Source organism: Xyrauchen texanus, chromosome 41, assembly GCF_025860055.1.
Source record: "Xyrauchen texanus isolate HMW12.3.18 chromosome 41, RBS_HiC_50CHRs, whole genome shotgun sequence".
Lineage (NCBI taxonomy): Eukaryota > Metazoa > Chordata > Actinopteri > Cypriniformes > Catostomidae > Xyrauchen > Xyrauchen texanus.
This window is the reverse complement of record NC_068316.1, coordinates 28,983,991-29,002,331: the sequence shown is the minus strand read 5'-3', so window position 1 is coordinate 29,002,331 and position 18,341 is coordinate 28,983,991. Positions and strand designations below refer to the sequence as shown.

The 18,341-nt window shown below is 45.7% G+C and overlaps 1 protein-coding gene across 3 annotated transcripts in view; it reads left to right on the top strand.

The window, feature by feature from the left end:
- LOC127634169 (NXPE family member 3-like) overlaps window positions 1-18,341 on the top strand; it is a 190,878-nt gene that overhangs the window by 160,018 nt on the left and 12,519 nt on the right. The window contains exons 4-6 of one of the 3 annotated variants that reach the window (XM_052113594.1): window positions 14,558-14,973; window positions 15,089-15,159; window positions 15,279-15,482. The exons of the other annotated variants lie outside the window; for them this stretch is intronic. Coding sequence (XP_051969554.1) covers window positions 14,558-14,973; window positions 15,089-15,159; window positions 15,279-15,482 — 691 coding nt within the window. The remainder of the gene's footprint in view (window positions 1-14,557; window positions 14,974-15,088; window positions 15,160-15,278; window positions 15,483-18,341) is intronic. 3 annotated transcript variants of the gene reach the window in all.

Genomic DNA, 18,341 nt, shown 5'->3' with positions numbered 1-18,341 from the left:
GTGCATGTTTACGAGTTGATAGTTGCATCAACTTGTTGTATTGTGTATTCTGAGTGATGCCAAAGGGATTTTGTCAATAAAACTGCATGTAAATGTTAAGTGTTTCAAATGAATAGCCCATAAACCTGCTGTTGAGTCTCCATAGGACAAAATGCTTATGGACACTTTCATTTTTTAGGCAAATGATGCATGTTTATGAGTTGTAAGTTGCATAAACATGTTGTATTTGTGTATTCTGTACAGAATACACAAATTTGAAGGGCTTATGTGTTTCAGGGGGCTTCACAGAGTCACCTAAATGTGATTTTAAGTCAAAAATGTGATCCTGGAGTTATAAAAATGAAGTCCACCAAGTGATGATTTTTGACCCATTCAATTGATTGGAAGTGGGTGTACCCACTTGCCATTTATTTGCATTGGCTGAAATCATCACTTTTTGGACATGGTTTGTTTTAACTCCTGGATCAAATTTATGACTTAAAATCACATTTAGGTGACTCAGTGAAGCCCCCTGATCAACCTGAGCCCTTCAAAACAAAAAACTGTCACTGACCACGAAACCTTTATTTCTCCGAATGGGACAAATTGCATGTGGGATGTCCAGATCTCAGCTCTGGATTGACTTAGGAAGCTGAAACTTGAGTTTCTGTCCTAATCTCAGCCTCCTCTTTCTGTCTTGTAAGTTTCAAGAAAATCTGAGGAAGTCGGAATTTGCGCGCACAAATCCTTAAAGGAGTGCATACGAAATTTTCGACATCCTCCGATCTTAATGAAATTTATACCATAGAAAGAGGAGGCTTGGAGATGAACAGAAATACAAGTTTCAGCTTCCCAAGTCTGTCTAGAGCTGATATATGCACATCCCAAAAATGTTATGTGGGTAGTCCCAATTCCCATCAATTTAATGGGACAAATTGTACATGGGATGTCCAGATCTCAGCTCTCAGGCTACGACCTCGGGACTGACCTCGTTCGAAAGGGCTGCCTGAGACATTTACAACGAGCCCAGCTTCCTCTCACTATCCCACCAGGAACATAAAAAGGGCCCATGGTGCTGCCTGAGGGGGAGACAGCCTCTAAGTGGTGCTGAAAGGAAAGCATCATTTGCCAATGCAAATAAATTACATGTGGGCAGTCCCAGTTCCAATCGATTTAATGGGACAAATTGCATGTGGGATCTCAGCAATCCCTGTCTGTGATTCTGTGCTAAGAATTCCACTTTTTAGCACTTTTGCACAGTGCAGTTCTCAATATGTCCAATATATGTCTATGTATGTATGTATGTATCTATAGGATGTTTGTCTATCTGTCTGTCTGTCTGTCTATCTGTCTGTCTGTCTGTCTATCCTTTTAGCCCATTACTTTGATTGGAAGTGGGTGTACCCACTTGACATTTATTTGCATTGGCTGAAATCATCAGCCTTCATTTCTGTGAATGGGACAAATTGCATGTGGGATGTCCAGATCTCAGCTCTGGGCAGACTTGATGTGTTCAAACCTCTGTTTATGTGCTTCTCCAAGCCTCCTCTTTCTATTTTGTGAGTTTCAAGAAAATCCAAGGAAGTCGAAATTTGCACTCTCAAATCCTTAAAGGGGTATGCACGAAATTTTTGACATCCTCCGATCTTAATGAAATTTATACCATATAAAGAGGAGGCTTGAGAAGACCAAAACAGAGGTTTCAGCTTTCAAGTCTCTCCAGAGCTGAGATCTGCACATCCTAACTCCAATTTGACCCATTCAAAGAAATGAAGGTTTCGGGGTTAGTGGAATTTTGATGTTTAGAAGGGCTTATGTTGTTCAGGGTGAGTCCTACAGTCACTAAAATGTCATTTTAAGTCAAAAATGTGATCCTGGAGTTATAAAAATGAAGTCCACCAAGTGATGATTGTTGACCCATTCAATTGATTGGCTGAAATCATCACTTTTTGGACATGTTTTTTTCAACTCTTGGATCAATTTTATGACTTAAAATCACATTTATGTGACTCAGTGTAGCCCCCTGATCAACCTGAGCCCTCCAAAACAAAAAACTGTCACTGACCACGAAACCTTTATTTCTCCGAATGGGACTAATTGTACGTGGGATGTCCAGATCTCAGCTCTGGATTGACTTAGGAAGCTGAAACTTCCTAAGAAGGGCTTATGATGTTCAGGGGGAGTCCTACAGTCACCTAAATGTGATTTTAAGTCAAAAATGTGATCCAGGAGTTAAACAAACCATGTCCAAAAAGTGATGATTTCAGACAATGCAAATAAATTGCATGTGGGATGTCCAGATCTCAGCTCTGGACAGACTTAGGAAGCTGAAACTTGTGTTTCTGTCTTAATCTCAGCCTCCTCTTTCTATCTTGTGAGTTTCAAGAAAATCTGAGGAAGTCGAAATTTGAACTCTCAAATCCTTAAAGGGGTACACACTAAATTTTCGACATCCTCCGATCTTAATGAAATTTATACCATAGATAGAGGAGGCTTGGAGAAGAACAGAAATACAAGTTTCAGCTTCCCAAGTCTCTCCAGAGCTGAGATATGCATATCCCAACTCCAATTTGACCCATTCACAGAAATGAAGGTTTCATGGTCAGTGTAATTTTGATGTTTTGAAGGGCTTATGATGTTCAGGGGGAGTCCTACAGTCACCTAAATGTGATTTTAAGTCAAAAATTTGATCCAGGGGTTAAACAAACCATGTCCAAAAAGTGATGATTTCAGACAATGCAAATAAATTGCATGTGGGATGTCCAGATCTCAGCTCTGGACAGACTTAGGAAGCTGAAACTTGTGTTTCTGTCTTAATCTCAGCCTCCTCTTTCTATCTTGTGAGTTTCAAGAAAATCTGAGGAAGTCGAAATTTGAACTCTCAAATCCTTAAAGGGGTACACACTAAATTTTCGACATCCTCCGATCTTAATGAAATTTATACCATAGATAGAGGAGGCTTGGAGAAGAACAGAAATACAAGTTTCAGCTCCCAAGTCTCTCCAGAGCTGAGATATGCATATCCCAACTCCAATTTGACCCATTCACAGAAATGAAGGTTTCATGGTCAGTGTAATTTTGATGTTTTGAAGGGCTTATGATGTTCAGGGGGAGTCCTACAGTCACCTAAATGTGATTTTAAGTCAAAAATTTGATCCAGGAGTTAAACAAACCATGTCCAAAAAGTGATGATTTCAGACAATGCAAATAAATTGCATGTGGGATGTCCAGATCTCAGCTCTGGACAGACTTAGGAAGCTGAAACTTGTGTTTCTGTCTTAATCTCAGCCTCCTCTTTCTATCTTGTGAGTTTCAAGAAAATCTGAGGAAGTCGAAATTTGAACTCTCAAATCCTTAAAGGGTACACACTAAATTTTCGACATCCTCCGATCTTAATGAAATTTATACCATAGATAGAGGAGGCTTGGAGAAGAACAGAAATACAAGTTTCAGCTCCCAAGTCTCTCCAGAGCTGAGATATGCATATCCCAACTCCAATTTGACCCATTCACAGAAATGAAGGTTTCATGGTCAGTGTAATTTTGATGTTTTGAAGGGCTTATGATGTTCAGGGGGAGTCCTACAGTCACCTAAATGTGATTTTAAGTCAAACATTTGATCCAGGAGTTAAACAAACCATGTCCAAAAAGTGATGATTTCAGACAATGCAAATAAATTGCATGTGGGATGTCCAGATCTCAGCTCTGGACAGACTTAGGAAGCTGAAACTTGTGTTTCTGTCCTACTCTCAGCCTCCTCTTTCTATCTTGTGAGTTTCAAGAAAATCTGAGGAAGTTGAAATTTGCACTCTCAAATCCTTAAAGGGGTATGCACGAACTTTTTGACATCCTCCGATCTTAATGAAATTTATACCATATAAAGAGGAGGCTTGGAGAAGACCAGAAACAGAGGTTTCAGCTTTCCAAGTCTCTCCAGAGCTGAGATCTGCACATCCTAACTCCAATTTGACCCATTCAAAGAAATGAAGGTTTCGGGGTTAGTGGAATTTTGATGTTTAGAAGGGCTTATGTTGTTCAGGGTGAGTCCTACAGTCACTAAAATGTCATTTTAAGTCAAAAATGTGATCCTGGAGTTATAAAAATGAAGTCCACCAAGTGATGATTGTTGACCCATTCAATTGATTGGAAGTGGGTGTACCCACTTCCCATTTATTTGCATTGGCTGAAATCATCACTTTTTGGACATGTTTTTTTTCAACTCTTGGATCAATTTTATGACTTAAAATCACATTATGTGACTCAGTGAAGCCCCCTGATCAACCTGAGCCCTCCAAAACAAAAAACTGTCACTGACCACGAAACCTTTATTTCTCCGAATGGGACTAATTGTACGTGGGATGTCCAGATCTCAGCTCTGGATTGACTTAGGAAGCTGAAACTTCCTAAGAAGGGCTTATGATGTTCAGGGGAGTCCTACAGTCACCTAAATGTGATTTTAAGTCAAAAATGTGATCCAGGAGTTAAACAAACCATGTCCAAAAAGTGATGATTTCAGACAATGCAAATAAATTGCATGTGGGATGTCCAGATCTCAGCTCTGGACAGACTTAGAAGCTGAAACTTGTGTTTCTGTCTTAATCTCAGCCTCCTCTTTCTATCTTGTGAGTTTCAAGAAAATCTGAGGAAGTCGAAATTTGAACTCTCAAATCCTTAAAGGGGTACACACTAAATTTTCGACATCCTCCGATCTTAATGAAATTTATACCATAGATAGAGGAGGCTTGGAGAAGAACAGAAATACAAGTTTCAGCTTCCCAAGTCTCTCCAGAGCTGAGATATGCATATCCCAACTCCAATTTGACCCATTCACAGAAATGAAGGTTTCATTGTCAGTGTAATTTTTATCTTTTGAAGGGCTTATCTTGTTCAGGGGGAGTCCTACAGTCACCTAAATGTGATTTTAAGTCAAAAATTTGATCCAGGAGTTAAACAAACCATGTCCAAAAAGTGATGATTTCAGACAATGCAAATAAATTGCATGTGGGATGTCCAGATCTCAGCTCTGGACAGACTTAGGAAGCTGAAACTTGTGTTTCTGTCCTAATCTCAGCCTCCTCTTTCTATCTTGTGAGTTTCAAGAAAATCTGAGGAAGTCGAAATTTGAACTCTCAAATCCTTAAAAGGGTACACACTAAATTTTCGACATCCTCCGATCTTAATGAAATTTATACCATAGATAGAGGAGGCTTGGAGAAGAACAGAAATACAAGTTTCAGCTTCCCAAGTCTCTCCAGAGCTGAGATATGCATATCCCAACTCCAATTTGACCCATTCACAGAAATGAAGGTTTCATGGTCAGTGTAATTTTGATGTTTTGAAGGGCTTATGATGTTCAGGGGGAGTCCTACAGTCACCTAAATGTGATTTTAAGTCAAACATTTGATCCAGGAGTTAAACAAACCATGTCCAAAAAGTGATGATTTCAGACAATGCAAATAAATTGCATGTGGGATGTCCAGATCTCAGCTCTGGACAGACTTAGGAAGCTGAAACTTGTGTTTCTGTCCTAATCTCAGCCTCCTCTTTCTATCTTGTGAGTTTCAAGAAAATCTGAGGAAGTCGAAATTTGAACTCTCAAATCCTTAAAGGGGTACACACTAAATTTTCGACATCCTCCGATCTTAATGAAATTGATACCATAGATAGAGGAGGCTTGGAGAAGAACAGAAATACAAGTTTCAGCTTCCCAAGTCTCTCCAGAGCTGAGATATGCATATCCCAACTCCAATTTGACCCATTCACAGAAATGGTTTCATTGTCAGTGGAATTTGTATCTTTTGAAGGGCTTATCTTGTTCAGGGGGAGTCCTACAGTCACCTAAATGTGATTTTAAGTCATAAATTTGATCCAGGAGTTAAACAAACCATGTCCAAAAAGTGATGATTTCAGACAATGCAAATAAATTGCATGTGGGATGTCCAGATCTCAGCTCTGGACAGACTTTTTGTGCTCAAACCTCTTTTTCTGTGCTTCTCCAAGCCTCCTCTTTCTATCTTGTGAGTTTCAAGAAAATCTGAGGAAGTCGAAATTTGCGCGCACAAATCCTTAAAGGGGTACACTCTACATTTTCAACATCCTCCGATCTTAATGAAATGTATACCATAGAAAGAGGAGGCTTGGAGATGAACAGAAATACAAGTTTCAGCTTCCCAAGTCTGTCTAGAGCTGAGATACACATCCCAAAAATTTAATGTGGGTCCCAATTACAATCAATTTAATGGGACAAATTGTATGTGGGATCTTAGCAATCCCTGTCTGTGATTCTTTGCTAAGAATTCCACTTTTTAGCACTTTTGCACAGTGCAGTTCTCAATATGTCCAATATATGTCTATGTATGTATGTTTCTATCTGTAGGATGTTTGTCTATCTGTCTATCTGTCTGTCTGTCTGTCTTTCCTTTTAGCCCATTACTTTGATTGGAAGTGGGACTACCCACTTCCAATCAGTTTAATGGACCCAAAATCATCACTTGGTGTACTGCATTTTTATAACTTCTGGATCAAATTCAATGATTTCATCCAATGCAAATAAATTGCATGTGTGTAGTCCCATATACAGTCAAATGAATGGGCAGTGGTCTATTGGGGACATATATCTATACAATCAATTGCTAATGTGCAGATAGCCTGTTGAATAAATTGTACGTGGGTGGTCCCACTTACAGTCAAATGAATGGACAGTTAGTGTGTTGGTGGACATACAGCTATAAAATTAATTGCTAATGGATAGTTAGTCTGTTGGTTGACTCAGTTTGTGTGCAAAATAGATGGTTAGTGGGCATATAGCGGGTCCGTGGACAGCCCCGCCCTCTCAGGGTGGTCAAGGGGTCTCATTGGTCACTTTTGGAAAAATAGTGGGTCAGGGGGATGATAATGGGTCCGTGGACAGCCCCCCGGGTGGTCTGGGGGTCTCATTGGTCACTTTTGGAAAAATAGTGGGTCAGGGGGATGATAATGGGTCCGTGGACAGCCCCGCCCCCCCCCTGGGTGGTCTGGGGGTCTCATTGGTCACTTTTGGAAAAATAGTGGGTCAGGGGGATGATAATGGGTCCGTGGACAGCCCCGCCCCCTCAGGGTGGTCAGGGGTCTCACTGGTCACTTTTGGAAAAATAGTGGGTCAGGGGATGATAATGGGTCCGTGGACAGCCCCGCCCCAGGGTGGTCAGGGGGTCTCACTGGTCAGTTTGGGTAAAATAGTGGGTCAGGGGATGATAATGGGTCCGTGGACAGCCCCGCCCCCCCAGGGTGGTCAGGGGGTCTCACTGGTCAGTTTGGGTAAAATAGTGGGTCAGGGGGAGGATAATGGGTCCGTGGACAGCCCCCCAGGGTGGTCAGGGGGTCTCACTGGTCAGTTTGGGTAAAATAGTGGGTCAGGGGGATGATAATGGGTCCGTGGACAGCCCCGCCCCCCCAGGGTGGCACAGGGGTCCGTGGGGGTCTTCAGGGGGCATTGCGTCCCACTCTCCCATTAAAAGAACACATTGCAACAAATGGAACGAGGGAGAGCCCTGCCCCGAGAGGCGCCCGATTGCCATCGATATGAATGGAGAAGGCGCCCATTCAACCGAGCCAGAGGTGGGACGTGAGGCCACCCTCACGTGGGTAAAGGCTGAACTGCACTGGAGAGGCTATATTCGGGGGTCTTCCTTTAAACGCCCGTGGCGGGGGTCCGCTGCGCCCGAGGCGGTCCTCCACGTCACAGACCTTCCCCGTCGGACCCCCCGAACGAACGGGCGCCCGCCCCGGGGCCCCGAAAAATTTTCTGAGGCTGGCGCGCAGGGTACAGGGACCCTCGGACACGTTCCCATATCGCAATGGGCTATTAACCACCTATTTTATGACATTTTTGGATTTTTCACTTGGTTTGACTTGGCTTCCCTTATGCAGGTGAGGACTCCTACTCGGACTCCCCCTGTGTGTATTTTCCGTGATACGGTCCCCTTACGAGCGGACCCGTGTTTTCCTTAGGCAGTTCCAGCTGCCCTCCGGTCGCCGTGTTGTAGCAAGTCCCCCTCGCTGAGGCTGGATATACCACCGCTCCACTCCCACGTGTCGCCTAAAAACACATGTGATGTATTCACCACTTTATCTCCCCGCCGGGTAGGTGTGCTATCCGTAGGGTCTTTTCCCCCTGAAAGAATAGGAAATTGGGTAAGACTCCCTTCCCTCGATGCATGTAAGGTCCCCGGCCGTCTATTGCTCTATGCGAGAAACATTGAGAGAAAAGAGGCCCGGCCAGGCTTGGCCCGTTCCCTGGTTGGCATGCGTCGCCAGAAGAATTCCGCCGACTTTTTTGGGGCATTGGGGAAGAGTATGTGCAGTCTGATACAGCCGGTCATTTGGAACGTAAGAAATACCTGCCCGCTCCTGTGTCAGCAGAACACATACACGGCTCAGCGCATGGCATGATTTAAATTGGACCCCTAGTGTTGCTTCTCCGACACAACGTCGAAGAGAGCGACAGACGTGGAATGGCTAGGTTACGGATGTAAGCTCCGTTCCCTGATGGAGGGAACGAGACGTTGTGTCTTCCCGGCCACGTCGCTGAGCCGAACCGCTGTAGTGGCCAGAACCATTTCCGGCTCCTCAGAAAAATCCTGAATGAACTCTAGTATTTCCTCGCCTTTATACCCGTATGTCCGGGGCGGGGTATGCAAATACTGGCTGCCAACTTCTCATTGGCCTTTTTTCTTAGATCAGAGGTATATTCGGTGCTCAAGAGAGACCCCTAGTGTCGCTTCTCCGACACAAGGTCTCGTTTCTTCCATCAGGGAACGGAGATTACATCCATAACCTAGACGTTTTGTTTTTCAAAAACAATTAATTACTGTACTCATATCATAAGCCACACTGTAATAATTTCATCTGTAGTAAGTCAGTCTGTCCAATTGCAGCCTATTAAAACCTTTGAAATGTGAAAGTATTTTTTGTAGAATTTATATTAATAATTTTCTTCTAAAATAATTGATCACTGTATTCATACGATAAGGCATACTGTAATAATTTAACCTGTAGTAAGTCATTCTGTCCAATAGCAAATTACTATAAACTTTAGAATGTGAAAATAATATTTTTTAGAATTTATGATTTATTTTTCGAAAATAATGAATTAATATACTCATATGATCAGGCATACTGTAATAATTTCACCTGTAGTAAGTAATTCTGTCCAATAGCAGCTAACTAAATCCTTTAGAATGTGAAAATAAAAGATTTACATATTTTATTTTAGGAAATTACAGTCTGCATCCTCTTGAGTCACTTAAATAATACGATGTTGTTTCGAAGAAGCAACACTAGTGGTCTCTCTTGAGAGCCTCACGTATCTCTAAACTTGAGAAAAGGCCAATGAGAAATTGGCAGACAGAATTTGCATGTTCCTCACAGGACATGCGGGTATAAAGGGAGGAAATATGCGTTTGTCCATTCAGATTTTTTTCTTTGGAGCCGAGCGTTGTGTGATCAGCGAGCTGCATTCACTTACTGTTCCACTCATCTCTACAGAGCATATGATGTTGGATCTACGGCGCATATCAGCGTCTTTCTCCTTCTCTGAACAGCAGTGCAGCTTTGCCCATGCGTGCTTCGACAGCACTTCCAAAGGAGAAATATTTTCTAAAAGTTTAATTCCTCTAAAAGAGCAATACACAGCGGTGTTGAATGTCCTTTTCAGGACACGTATTTATAAAGATGTCCTTGGATTTCTCTCCTCTCCTGGCGGTCACAGTGTTCCTCGTGTGTCTGGGCAGCGATCACACCAAGGCAGCATTTGTGGATGGTTCGTATTCTCACTGCGAGAACCTCACCATGGCAACGTTGTGGTCGCGTTTCCTTTGTAAAGAGGAACTTCACTCCAGCAGCCCCTGCATCGCTCCTTCTTCCGATGGGATTGAGGACGACTCGGCTGTGATGGAGGCGATTTGGGATGGCAGCAGGCTCGGTTTCGCCGGGTAAATCCCCACGAACCACCCACCCCCCCGGCATGCTCGTTGACTTTACGTCCAGGCTCAAGGTGAGAGCGGCTCGCCACACGGCCAGTCTGCTTACGCCCTCGAGCCCCCCGAGCTGGATGCTGAGTTCGCCGCTGCATCAAATAAAATTATATTGTATTGTATCAGATAGGGAAGCTAGGCTTTAAGGAGGGATAGAAATACGATGATTGAAAACCCACTTTTGGGTTGATCAACAATCAGATAATTTCCCTTATGCAAATACTGCTCATGAAGCTACCATAGACCACCAGAGATGCATAGCATTAGGGCAGGACACAAAATGATGCGTTTCAAGCTTCATGTCCAATGATCATCAATCTTTTGCTCCACTGAATTCAATGGGTCACAACTCTGCCGTAGACTAGGGCCGTGTGTCCATGAACATAATCATGCAGATAACATCACCAGAACGAAAATCACGAAAGTGCTGTATGCTGTTGCACACATCAAGGGGAGGGCCTTTTAGTTCGACTTATTCTAGCGGCTCAAATGGGGCTCCCCGAAAGCCTGAGAGGACAACGGAGAGATCCCATGAGGGGAAGGGTTCCGGGTGCCTCTAAGGAACCTGATGATCAGGTCGTGCTTCCCTAACGACTTGCCGTCCACTGCATTGTGGTGAGCAGCTATGGCGGCTACATAAACCTTCAAGGTGGAGGGGGACAGCCGCCCCCCCAGTCTCTCCTGCAGGAATGAGTGCACTGACCCTTGACTACGCACCTCTGTGTGTCTTCAGATTGGGAAGAACACCAATTCACGAATAAGGGCCACTTTAGGGTATAAAGCTGCCTGGTCGAGGGAGCTCTGGCTTGAGTGATCGTGTCTATGACAACTGGTGGTAGACAGTTTAGATGTTCCACATCCCGTCCAAGGGCCAGACGTGAAGGTTCCAGAGGTCTGGGTGCGGATACCAGAGGGTGCCCCGTCCGTGAGAAGGAAGGACCTTCCTCAGGGGAATTTGCCAGGGAGGTGCTGTCGCGAGGAGCATGAGATCCGAGAGCCAAGTCCGAGTGGGCCAGTGGGGGACCACAGAATGACTTGTTCCTCGACCTCCCTGACCTTGCACAGGACTTGTGCAAGTAGGCTCACTGGGGGAAATGCGTATTTGTGCCAAGGTGGAGCTTCCGTCAGAGAGTACCAGAGCGGGCAGTGGGTGTAATCTCGGGAGGCAAACAGAGCTGCCTGTGCTCTGCCGAACCGAGCCCAAATCAGCTGGACCACCTGAGGGTGGAGTATCCACTCTCTGCTGAGCGTTACCTGATGTGACCTGTCCAAGGGCTGAATAAGTGACGGCAGGAAGTTGTGATCTCCGCACACAGGGTGGAGGCATTTTCACCTCTGAGATATGGACGTACCAATGTCTGTAGTGTTGGGAAGGACATTTATGATTTTTTTATCTCCAGTAAGAGCAACATTTGTTAATTTCCTATAGATAGTCAGACAGACAGACAGACAGACAGACAGTACATATATCCTTATTGTAAATACACGCACCAAGGTAAGGTGGACACCGTTGAAACAGAACTGATTAACATTGCCGAGTCATATGGTCCTGGCCAGCCACCGTGACGGGTTGGAAAGTGTAAGCCACTAAGGAGACGATCACGTGTGACGTACCTGGAGGTGGGACCTCGTGGCAGGGGGGAGCAGGCGACATCGGGGAGCATTGCTTCATCTCGAGGTGGTTGTGCTGAGGAGAGGCTCGAAGCACTTACCTCCATCCGCATACCCTGCCTGGAACAGGTAGGCAACTGAGGAGGATGTTCTGTAGCAACAACCTCTAGACTCATCACCACCTGTCGGCCTGAGGCACGAGTGTGGTGCAGTTTGGCACGTGAAGGCAGAGAGTCAGTGTTCATGGGGGCCCAACTGCAAGTGCTCGGTGTCTGATCGCCATAGTGGGCACCAGTTAAGTGACCCAGGGAGTGAGCAAGCTGCTTCCTTTGCAACAACGGGGGAACCGCAGCCCATTGGGTGTGCGGCAAGCAAAGGAAAGGACACTAAATCTACCTGGCCCTCCCCCGGGAAATGGAGTGGTCTGGATACCAGCTCTGTGGGAGATGTCTCTCTCCCTGGGTTGCCCGTCTCTGGAGCGCTGGGTGTCCCAGGAGGTGGTCCTTGAGATGGGGGGCGTCCGCTTCCTGCTGGGAGCTCTACACTGGGGCTGAGAGCTGGGCCTGGGCTGGAGCTGCCTGGGGTTTCACCGCCTGGGGGATCACCTGGGGGATCACCTTCTGATTAACAGCCCTGTGCTTTAGCCACTACCCAGCGGACGGAATGTGGAATCTTGAGCCACGACGGAGCAAGATGTGTTGAATGGCCTTCATCTGTTTCTTCACTGTCCAGAACTGCTTGGCAAAGCCCTCTATGGTGTCGCCAAATAGGCCGATCTGGGAGATGGGGGCGTCGAGAAAGCGAGCCTTAACCAGATACTGTCCGAGAGCATGCGCTGTGACCTTCGTGGCCTGGACGGTGAGGTCGGTCACCGAGCACAGTTCCTGTAGCCCATCAGGATCAGGACTACCTAAGTGCCGATCTCTTAGCGCCTTGGAGGGCCATGGTGTGCAGGGCAGAGGCGGCCTACATTTATTACATTTACATTTATGCATTTGGCAGACGCTTTTATCCAAAGCGACTTACAGTGCAATTATTACAGAGACAATCCCCTGGAGCAACCTGGAGTTAAGTGCCTTGTTCAAGGACACAATGGTGGTGGCCATGGGGTTAGAACCAATGACCGTGGGGTTAGAACCAACGAACCAACGACCTTCTGATTAACAGCCCTGTGCTTTAGCCACTACCCAGCGGCACTGTAGATACAACGTCATACACCAGATACAACGTCAACCTACAGTCCTTAGAGGAGAGTGACACACAGTGGCTGTGAGCAGCGCCCCACACCCAGGAACCAATCATCTAGCCACGAGGGCTGAGGGGAGGACGGAGGTTTCCAGTCTAGCCCGACACTTGCGGTGGCCTGGGTAAACATAGTGGACAGCTCGCCATTGGCCTTGGACTGGGCTGGCACGCCCAGTCGAGTCCTCAGCGTTGGAGTCAAGATGCTCTCCGATGCAGCGCCGAAACTGTCATCCAGCTCAGGGGCTCCAAAAGAGACATCAGACTAGCCGTAAAGAGAGCCGGTCTCGTCTCGGAACTGGACGGGGGCAAACGAGCATGCTGGGAAACAGGTGGTCCGTGGGAATTTACCTGGCAAAACTGCACCCGATGAGTTCACCAAATCACCTCCAGCTCCAGCCGCGCCGGCCCTATACCTGTGGGTAGAAGGCACGACACGGGGAGTGGCTAGAGTGGCTTTCCCCCGGAAGAAGGAAAGCCGCGACCACAACATTGCCATGGTCATGTTCTCGCAGTGAGAACATGAGACGTCCACAAATTCTGCCACTGTGTGATCTCTGCCCAGACACATCCACCTCCAGGAATGACACAAAGACGGAAGGGCATCTTAAAAAAGACGCATCTTTAAAAAGATGTTCAACGTCATTGCGTTTACTCTTTTAGGAATATATACTCTTTTAGAGGGCTTTTGAATGGCACAGGGGTGTAGTCGGCATTCAGAAGAAGAGAAAAGCAGCTGAAATGCGCCGTATTTCCAACAGCGTTTGCTCTATAGAGGTGAGTGGAACAGCTGTGGGTTTTACTCAGCTTGCTGAAACACAACCGCTTGGCTTTCGAAGAAAAAAATCTGTCTGAACAGACGCACGCTTCCCTCCTTTTATACTTCTATGTCCGGGGGAGGGGCTTTGCAAATTCTGTTTGCCAATTCTCATTGAGCTTTTCTCAAAAATAAGAGGTAACCGAGACTCTCAAGACAGACCCATAGTGTCACTACATCGACACAATGTTGACAGAAGGGGAACTTGTAAGCAGAAGGTTGCTGGCCACCATTATGTCTATGAACAAAAAACTTAACTCCAGGTTGCTCCGGGGGGGACTGTCCCTGTAATAAGCGCACTACAACTCGCTTTGAATATAAGCGTCTGTCAAATGCATAAATGTTAATGTATATTAAGTACACTCATTTTCTACACTGGTTAAAAAATAGATATGCAGTCTGTGGCAGTGGGGGAGTGGTCGAGCGTTCGTCTGGAGAGAGAGAAAGCATTAATTATGTCTTATAATGTCTAACACCTGTTTCTAATTGAACTAAGCATTGGGGAGAGCGATACAAAGGGACCACACCAAAGACAGAGAGAGAGAGAGAGAGAGAGAGAGAGAGAGAGAGAGAGAGCTACCTGTCAGAAAGAGGCTGTGTTTGAAATGCGATCTTTAGTTTGTTTAATTTAAAGTCATACCTTTGAGTTGATGATTCCAGTTCCCTGTATCCTCCTTTACCTCCCTACGTCAAGTCTTTACACCTTTCCCTCCCTACATCAAGTCTTTACATAGACATTTGGTCTATTAGGGTTAATCTACCTACATATACATTATCAAATTGTTAATTAATGTACAATATAATGGATAATACTTTTAGGTTGATAATCTTTAAAATGTACAAGATATGTTAGTATATTGCTGTACATGTTAAATATTATTTTATTTATCTTGAAGGCGAGTGTGTTTGGAGAGGTTGTGGACCACCGTAACGGGACTTACACCGTTGATCTTCTTCTGCCATGGAAAGGCCAGGCACAAGTGTTTGTGCGTCTAGTTCATTCCAGTGAGGTTGTTCAGATTCTTGAAAAATACCTGGAGTCGTCATTCCCACGCAGTCACTATAACGGATACTTTGAAGGGCCAGGACCTAAAGGAAACAGAATCAGTGAAGTAGTACAGTGTAATCTTAAGTGGGGCCCAAACGGAAGTTGGATTAAAGGCAACTGCTGCTGCGAGTATAAGAATGTAAAAACAGGGACGTTGTGGCAGTGTGAGAGTCCTAAAACACTGTCCTGTGACAAGCTGGTGCACCACTCAAGAGGATATTTGGAAAACCCATTAAATCCCTTTGAGAAGAACCTTTTTACAAAGTAAATGAATGGGGAAGGGTTCAAATTCAATTCCACAATTGTAGAAAAGTTTTTATGGCAACACTTTACAATAAGGATATATGACCTGTCTGTCTGTCTGTCTGACTATCTATAGGAAATTAACAAATGTTGCTCTTACTGGAGATACAAAAATCATAAATGTCCTTGCCAACACTACAGATATTGGTACGTTCATATCTCAGAGGACAAATATCATCTATAAAACAAATATAGTTACTATAGAATTGCAAACATTTTAAAATGCACACCCTTTCTCTGGAACATATGGCCTGTCTTTGCTTTAGGCTCAAAAGAGAGATGTAGATCTGGCCTGACAACACCAGTTCCTGCAGGGTTCTTTTTGCAAGATGTCTGGAAGTCTTTGGTATGTAACACTAAACGCTTCAGTCCTCCAGAAACGGGAAATTGTCTCAAAAACAAAATTGTCTACTTGATGGGGGACTCCACCACAAGGCAGTGGTTTGAGCATTTGGAACGAAAAGTGCCAGGCAAGTAATTTAGTGGCATGGACAAACCACTTTATTTAATAATATTATCATGTAATTTTAGCATTATTAGAACTAGGGATGGGCGATACCACTTATTTTCTTTTCGATACCAATAATTTCAAATCCAATATCGTCGATACCAATACTAATATTAAATAGATTTTTTTGCGATTTCTTGGGATAAAATGTCATAAAAATGTGGTTGCTACAATATTGCTTTAGTAAAACCGTGGTTAACAATTTTTGTAATTACATATTAACAACAAATACACACAATTATACGACATAAAAAATGTCACCTTTAGATATGTTGTTATTTTAGCGTGATTTTACTCCAGAAGAAGTGGTGTAGTGTGTCTAGGTGTAATAAGAGGTGGGCATATTGTGAATTTATGAAAGACAAAAAAATATATGCACCCGATATCTAAAATTAATTTACATTTATAATACAGTACATATGTAAAAAGTGTAAGAAATAGTAAAATTACTATTGTAATTATAGTCCCACATAAACATACTATATCAGTGTGTCTTGCTGGCATGTAGAGTACACTGCTAAGAACAAAGGCGTGGCTACTTGATGTTAAATATGTATATAAATGAATAGGTGTCATTAATGTTCCTTTTATTATGCTACTATGAAAATTGTTAATAACTATTAAACTAATTATAATACGCAATAAACTGTTAAGCATTGTAGCTAATATGAGTGCAGTGATGTTCACATTAACATATACTGTTATGAAGGGTGAGGAAACAGGACAAGACAGATGAGAGGTGCGGATCCAAATGCAGTTTTTAATGACTTTAACACATAAGAAATAAAAGGTAAACACAAAGGAAAGTCCACGATGGGAAAAACTGGAAACTTGAACACAATGAAACAGATTAAACACGATGAAACAAAACACAAACAAAACTAAGAACTCGGGTAGGGAACACGGACCAGGCTAGGAAACATACAAGAAACGAACGACAATCGACAGAGACTCAACAAAGAACCAGGGTTTAAATACACAGACAAAGTGGAGACAGAACGAGACACAGGTGGAAACAATGATGAGTGCAGGCAGTGAGGGAGGCCGGGAATTGTGGGAAATGTAGTTTTAGACAAGGACAGTGAAACACGGGGCGGACAACAAAGAAAACGTGACATGGAGCGTGAACGGTGACGGGTGAAAAGGAAAACACAGAGCAGACAAGGAACCAAGACAAGAAAGTAAATAGAGAAACATAGAACACAAGACAACAGTGAACATGACAGAATAAAAGAAACTACAAAAAGACTACAAAACCAAAACAGGAATTAAACTAAACTTCACGATGACAGTACAAAAACAAAAGACAACAGAGAACATAACATAACCCCCCCTCAAAAGGACCGGATTCCAGACGGTCCTAACAAAAAAACAGAAATACCAAAAACACAGAATTACCAAGGAGTGAGGGGGTAGACCGGGGGAGAAAACAGATAGATGAAAGGGGGAACAAGGGACACAGAGACCATCCAAGGAGGCACAAGGGACAAATAGGCAGTCCATGGGGGCACAAGGGGCAATTAGGCAGTTTATGGGGGTACAAGGGACAATTGGGCAGTCCACGGAGGCACAAAGGGAAAAGAGAAAGTTCACGGGGGCACAAAGGGAAAGGAGTCAGTCCATGGGGGCACAAGGGGCAATTAGGCAGTCTACGGGGGCACAAAGGGACAGGTTTAGGAGGCCAGGGAGGTATTGACCAGGCCTGGACAGGTTTAGATGGCCTGGGGGCTGGCCAGAAGGCAAGGGCCGGTTCAGGGGACCTAGGAAGAGGAGGAGTGGCCACTGGGGAGGCCGGCGGAACCGCGTGAAGCGGAGCCAAGGAGGACCTCTGAGGTGGAGCCGAGGGAGGCTCGGGAGGCGAAGCCGAGGGAGGTGATGGCTTAGAAGGCTCAGAAGGCGGAGCTGAAGGAGGCTCAGGAGGCGGAGCCGAGGTAGGCGGCGCCGTAGGAGGCTTTAGGAGCGGAGACCTGGAAGGTTCTGGAGTCTCTGGGGGCTGAGCCGTAGGAGGCTCTGGAGGCGGAGCCGTAGGAGGCTCGGGAGGCGGAGCCGTAGGAGGCTCGGGAGGCTCTGAGGGTGGAGCCGTCGGAGGCTCGGGTGGCTCGAGAGGCGGAGCCATAGGAGGCGAGGGAGGAGGCGCCATAGAAGGTTTCAGAGGCGGAGATCTGGAAGGCTCTGGAGGCGGAGCTGAGGGAGGTGGCGCCGTAGAAGGTTTCAGAGGCGGAGGCCTGGAAGGCTCTGGAGGCGGAGCCAAGGGGGCTCAGGAGACGGAGCCGTAGGAGGCTCAGGGGGCAGAGCCGTAGGAGGCTTGAGAGGCGGAGCCGTAGAAGGCTCGAGGGGCGGAGCTCTAGTAGGCTCTGGAGTATCTGGGAGCAGGGCCGTAGGAGGCTCTGGGGGCGGAGCCGTAGGAGGCTCTGGGGGTGGAGCCGTAGGAGGCTCGGGAGTCTCTGGGAGAGGAGCCGTAGCAGGCTCGAGAGGTGGAGCCGTAGGATGCTCGAGAGGCGGAGCCGTAGGAGGCTCGAGAGGCGGAGCCGTAGGAGACCTGGAAGGCTCGGGAGGCGGAGCCGTAGGAGGCTCGGGAAACGGAGCCGTGGAAGGCTCGAGAGACTCGAGAGGCGGGGCCCTGGAAGACTCGAGTGAATTGAGGGGCGGAGCCCTGGGAGGCTCGAGGGACTCGAGGGGTGGAGCCCTAGAAGGCTCGAGAGACTTGAGAGGCGGAGCCCTAGAAGGCTCGAGAGGCTTGAGAGGCGGAGCTCTGGAAAGCTCGGAAGGCGGAGCTCTGGAACACTCGGGAATCTCGGAAGGCGGAGCTCTGGAAAGCTCG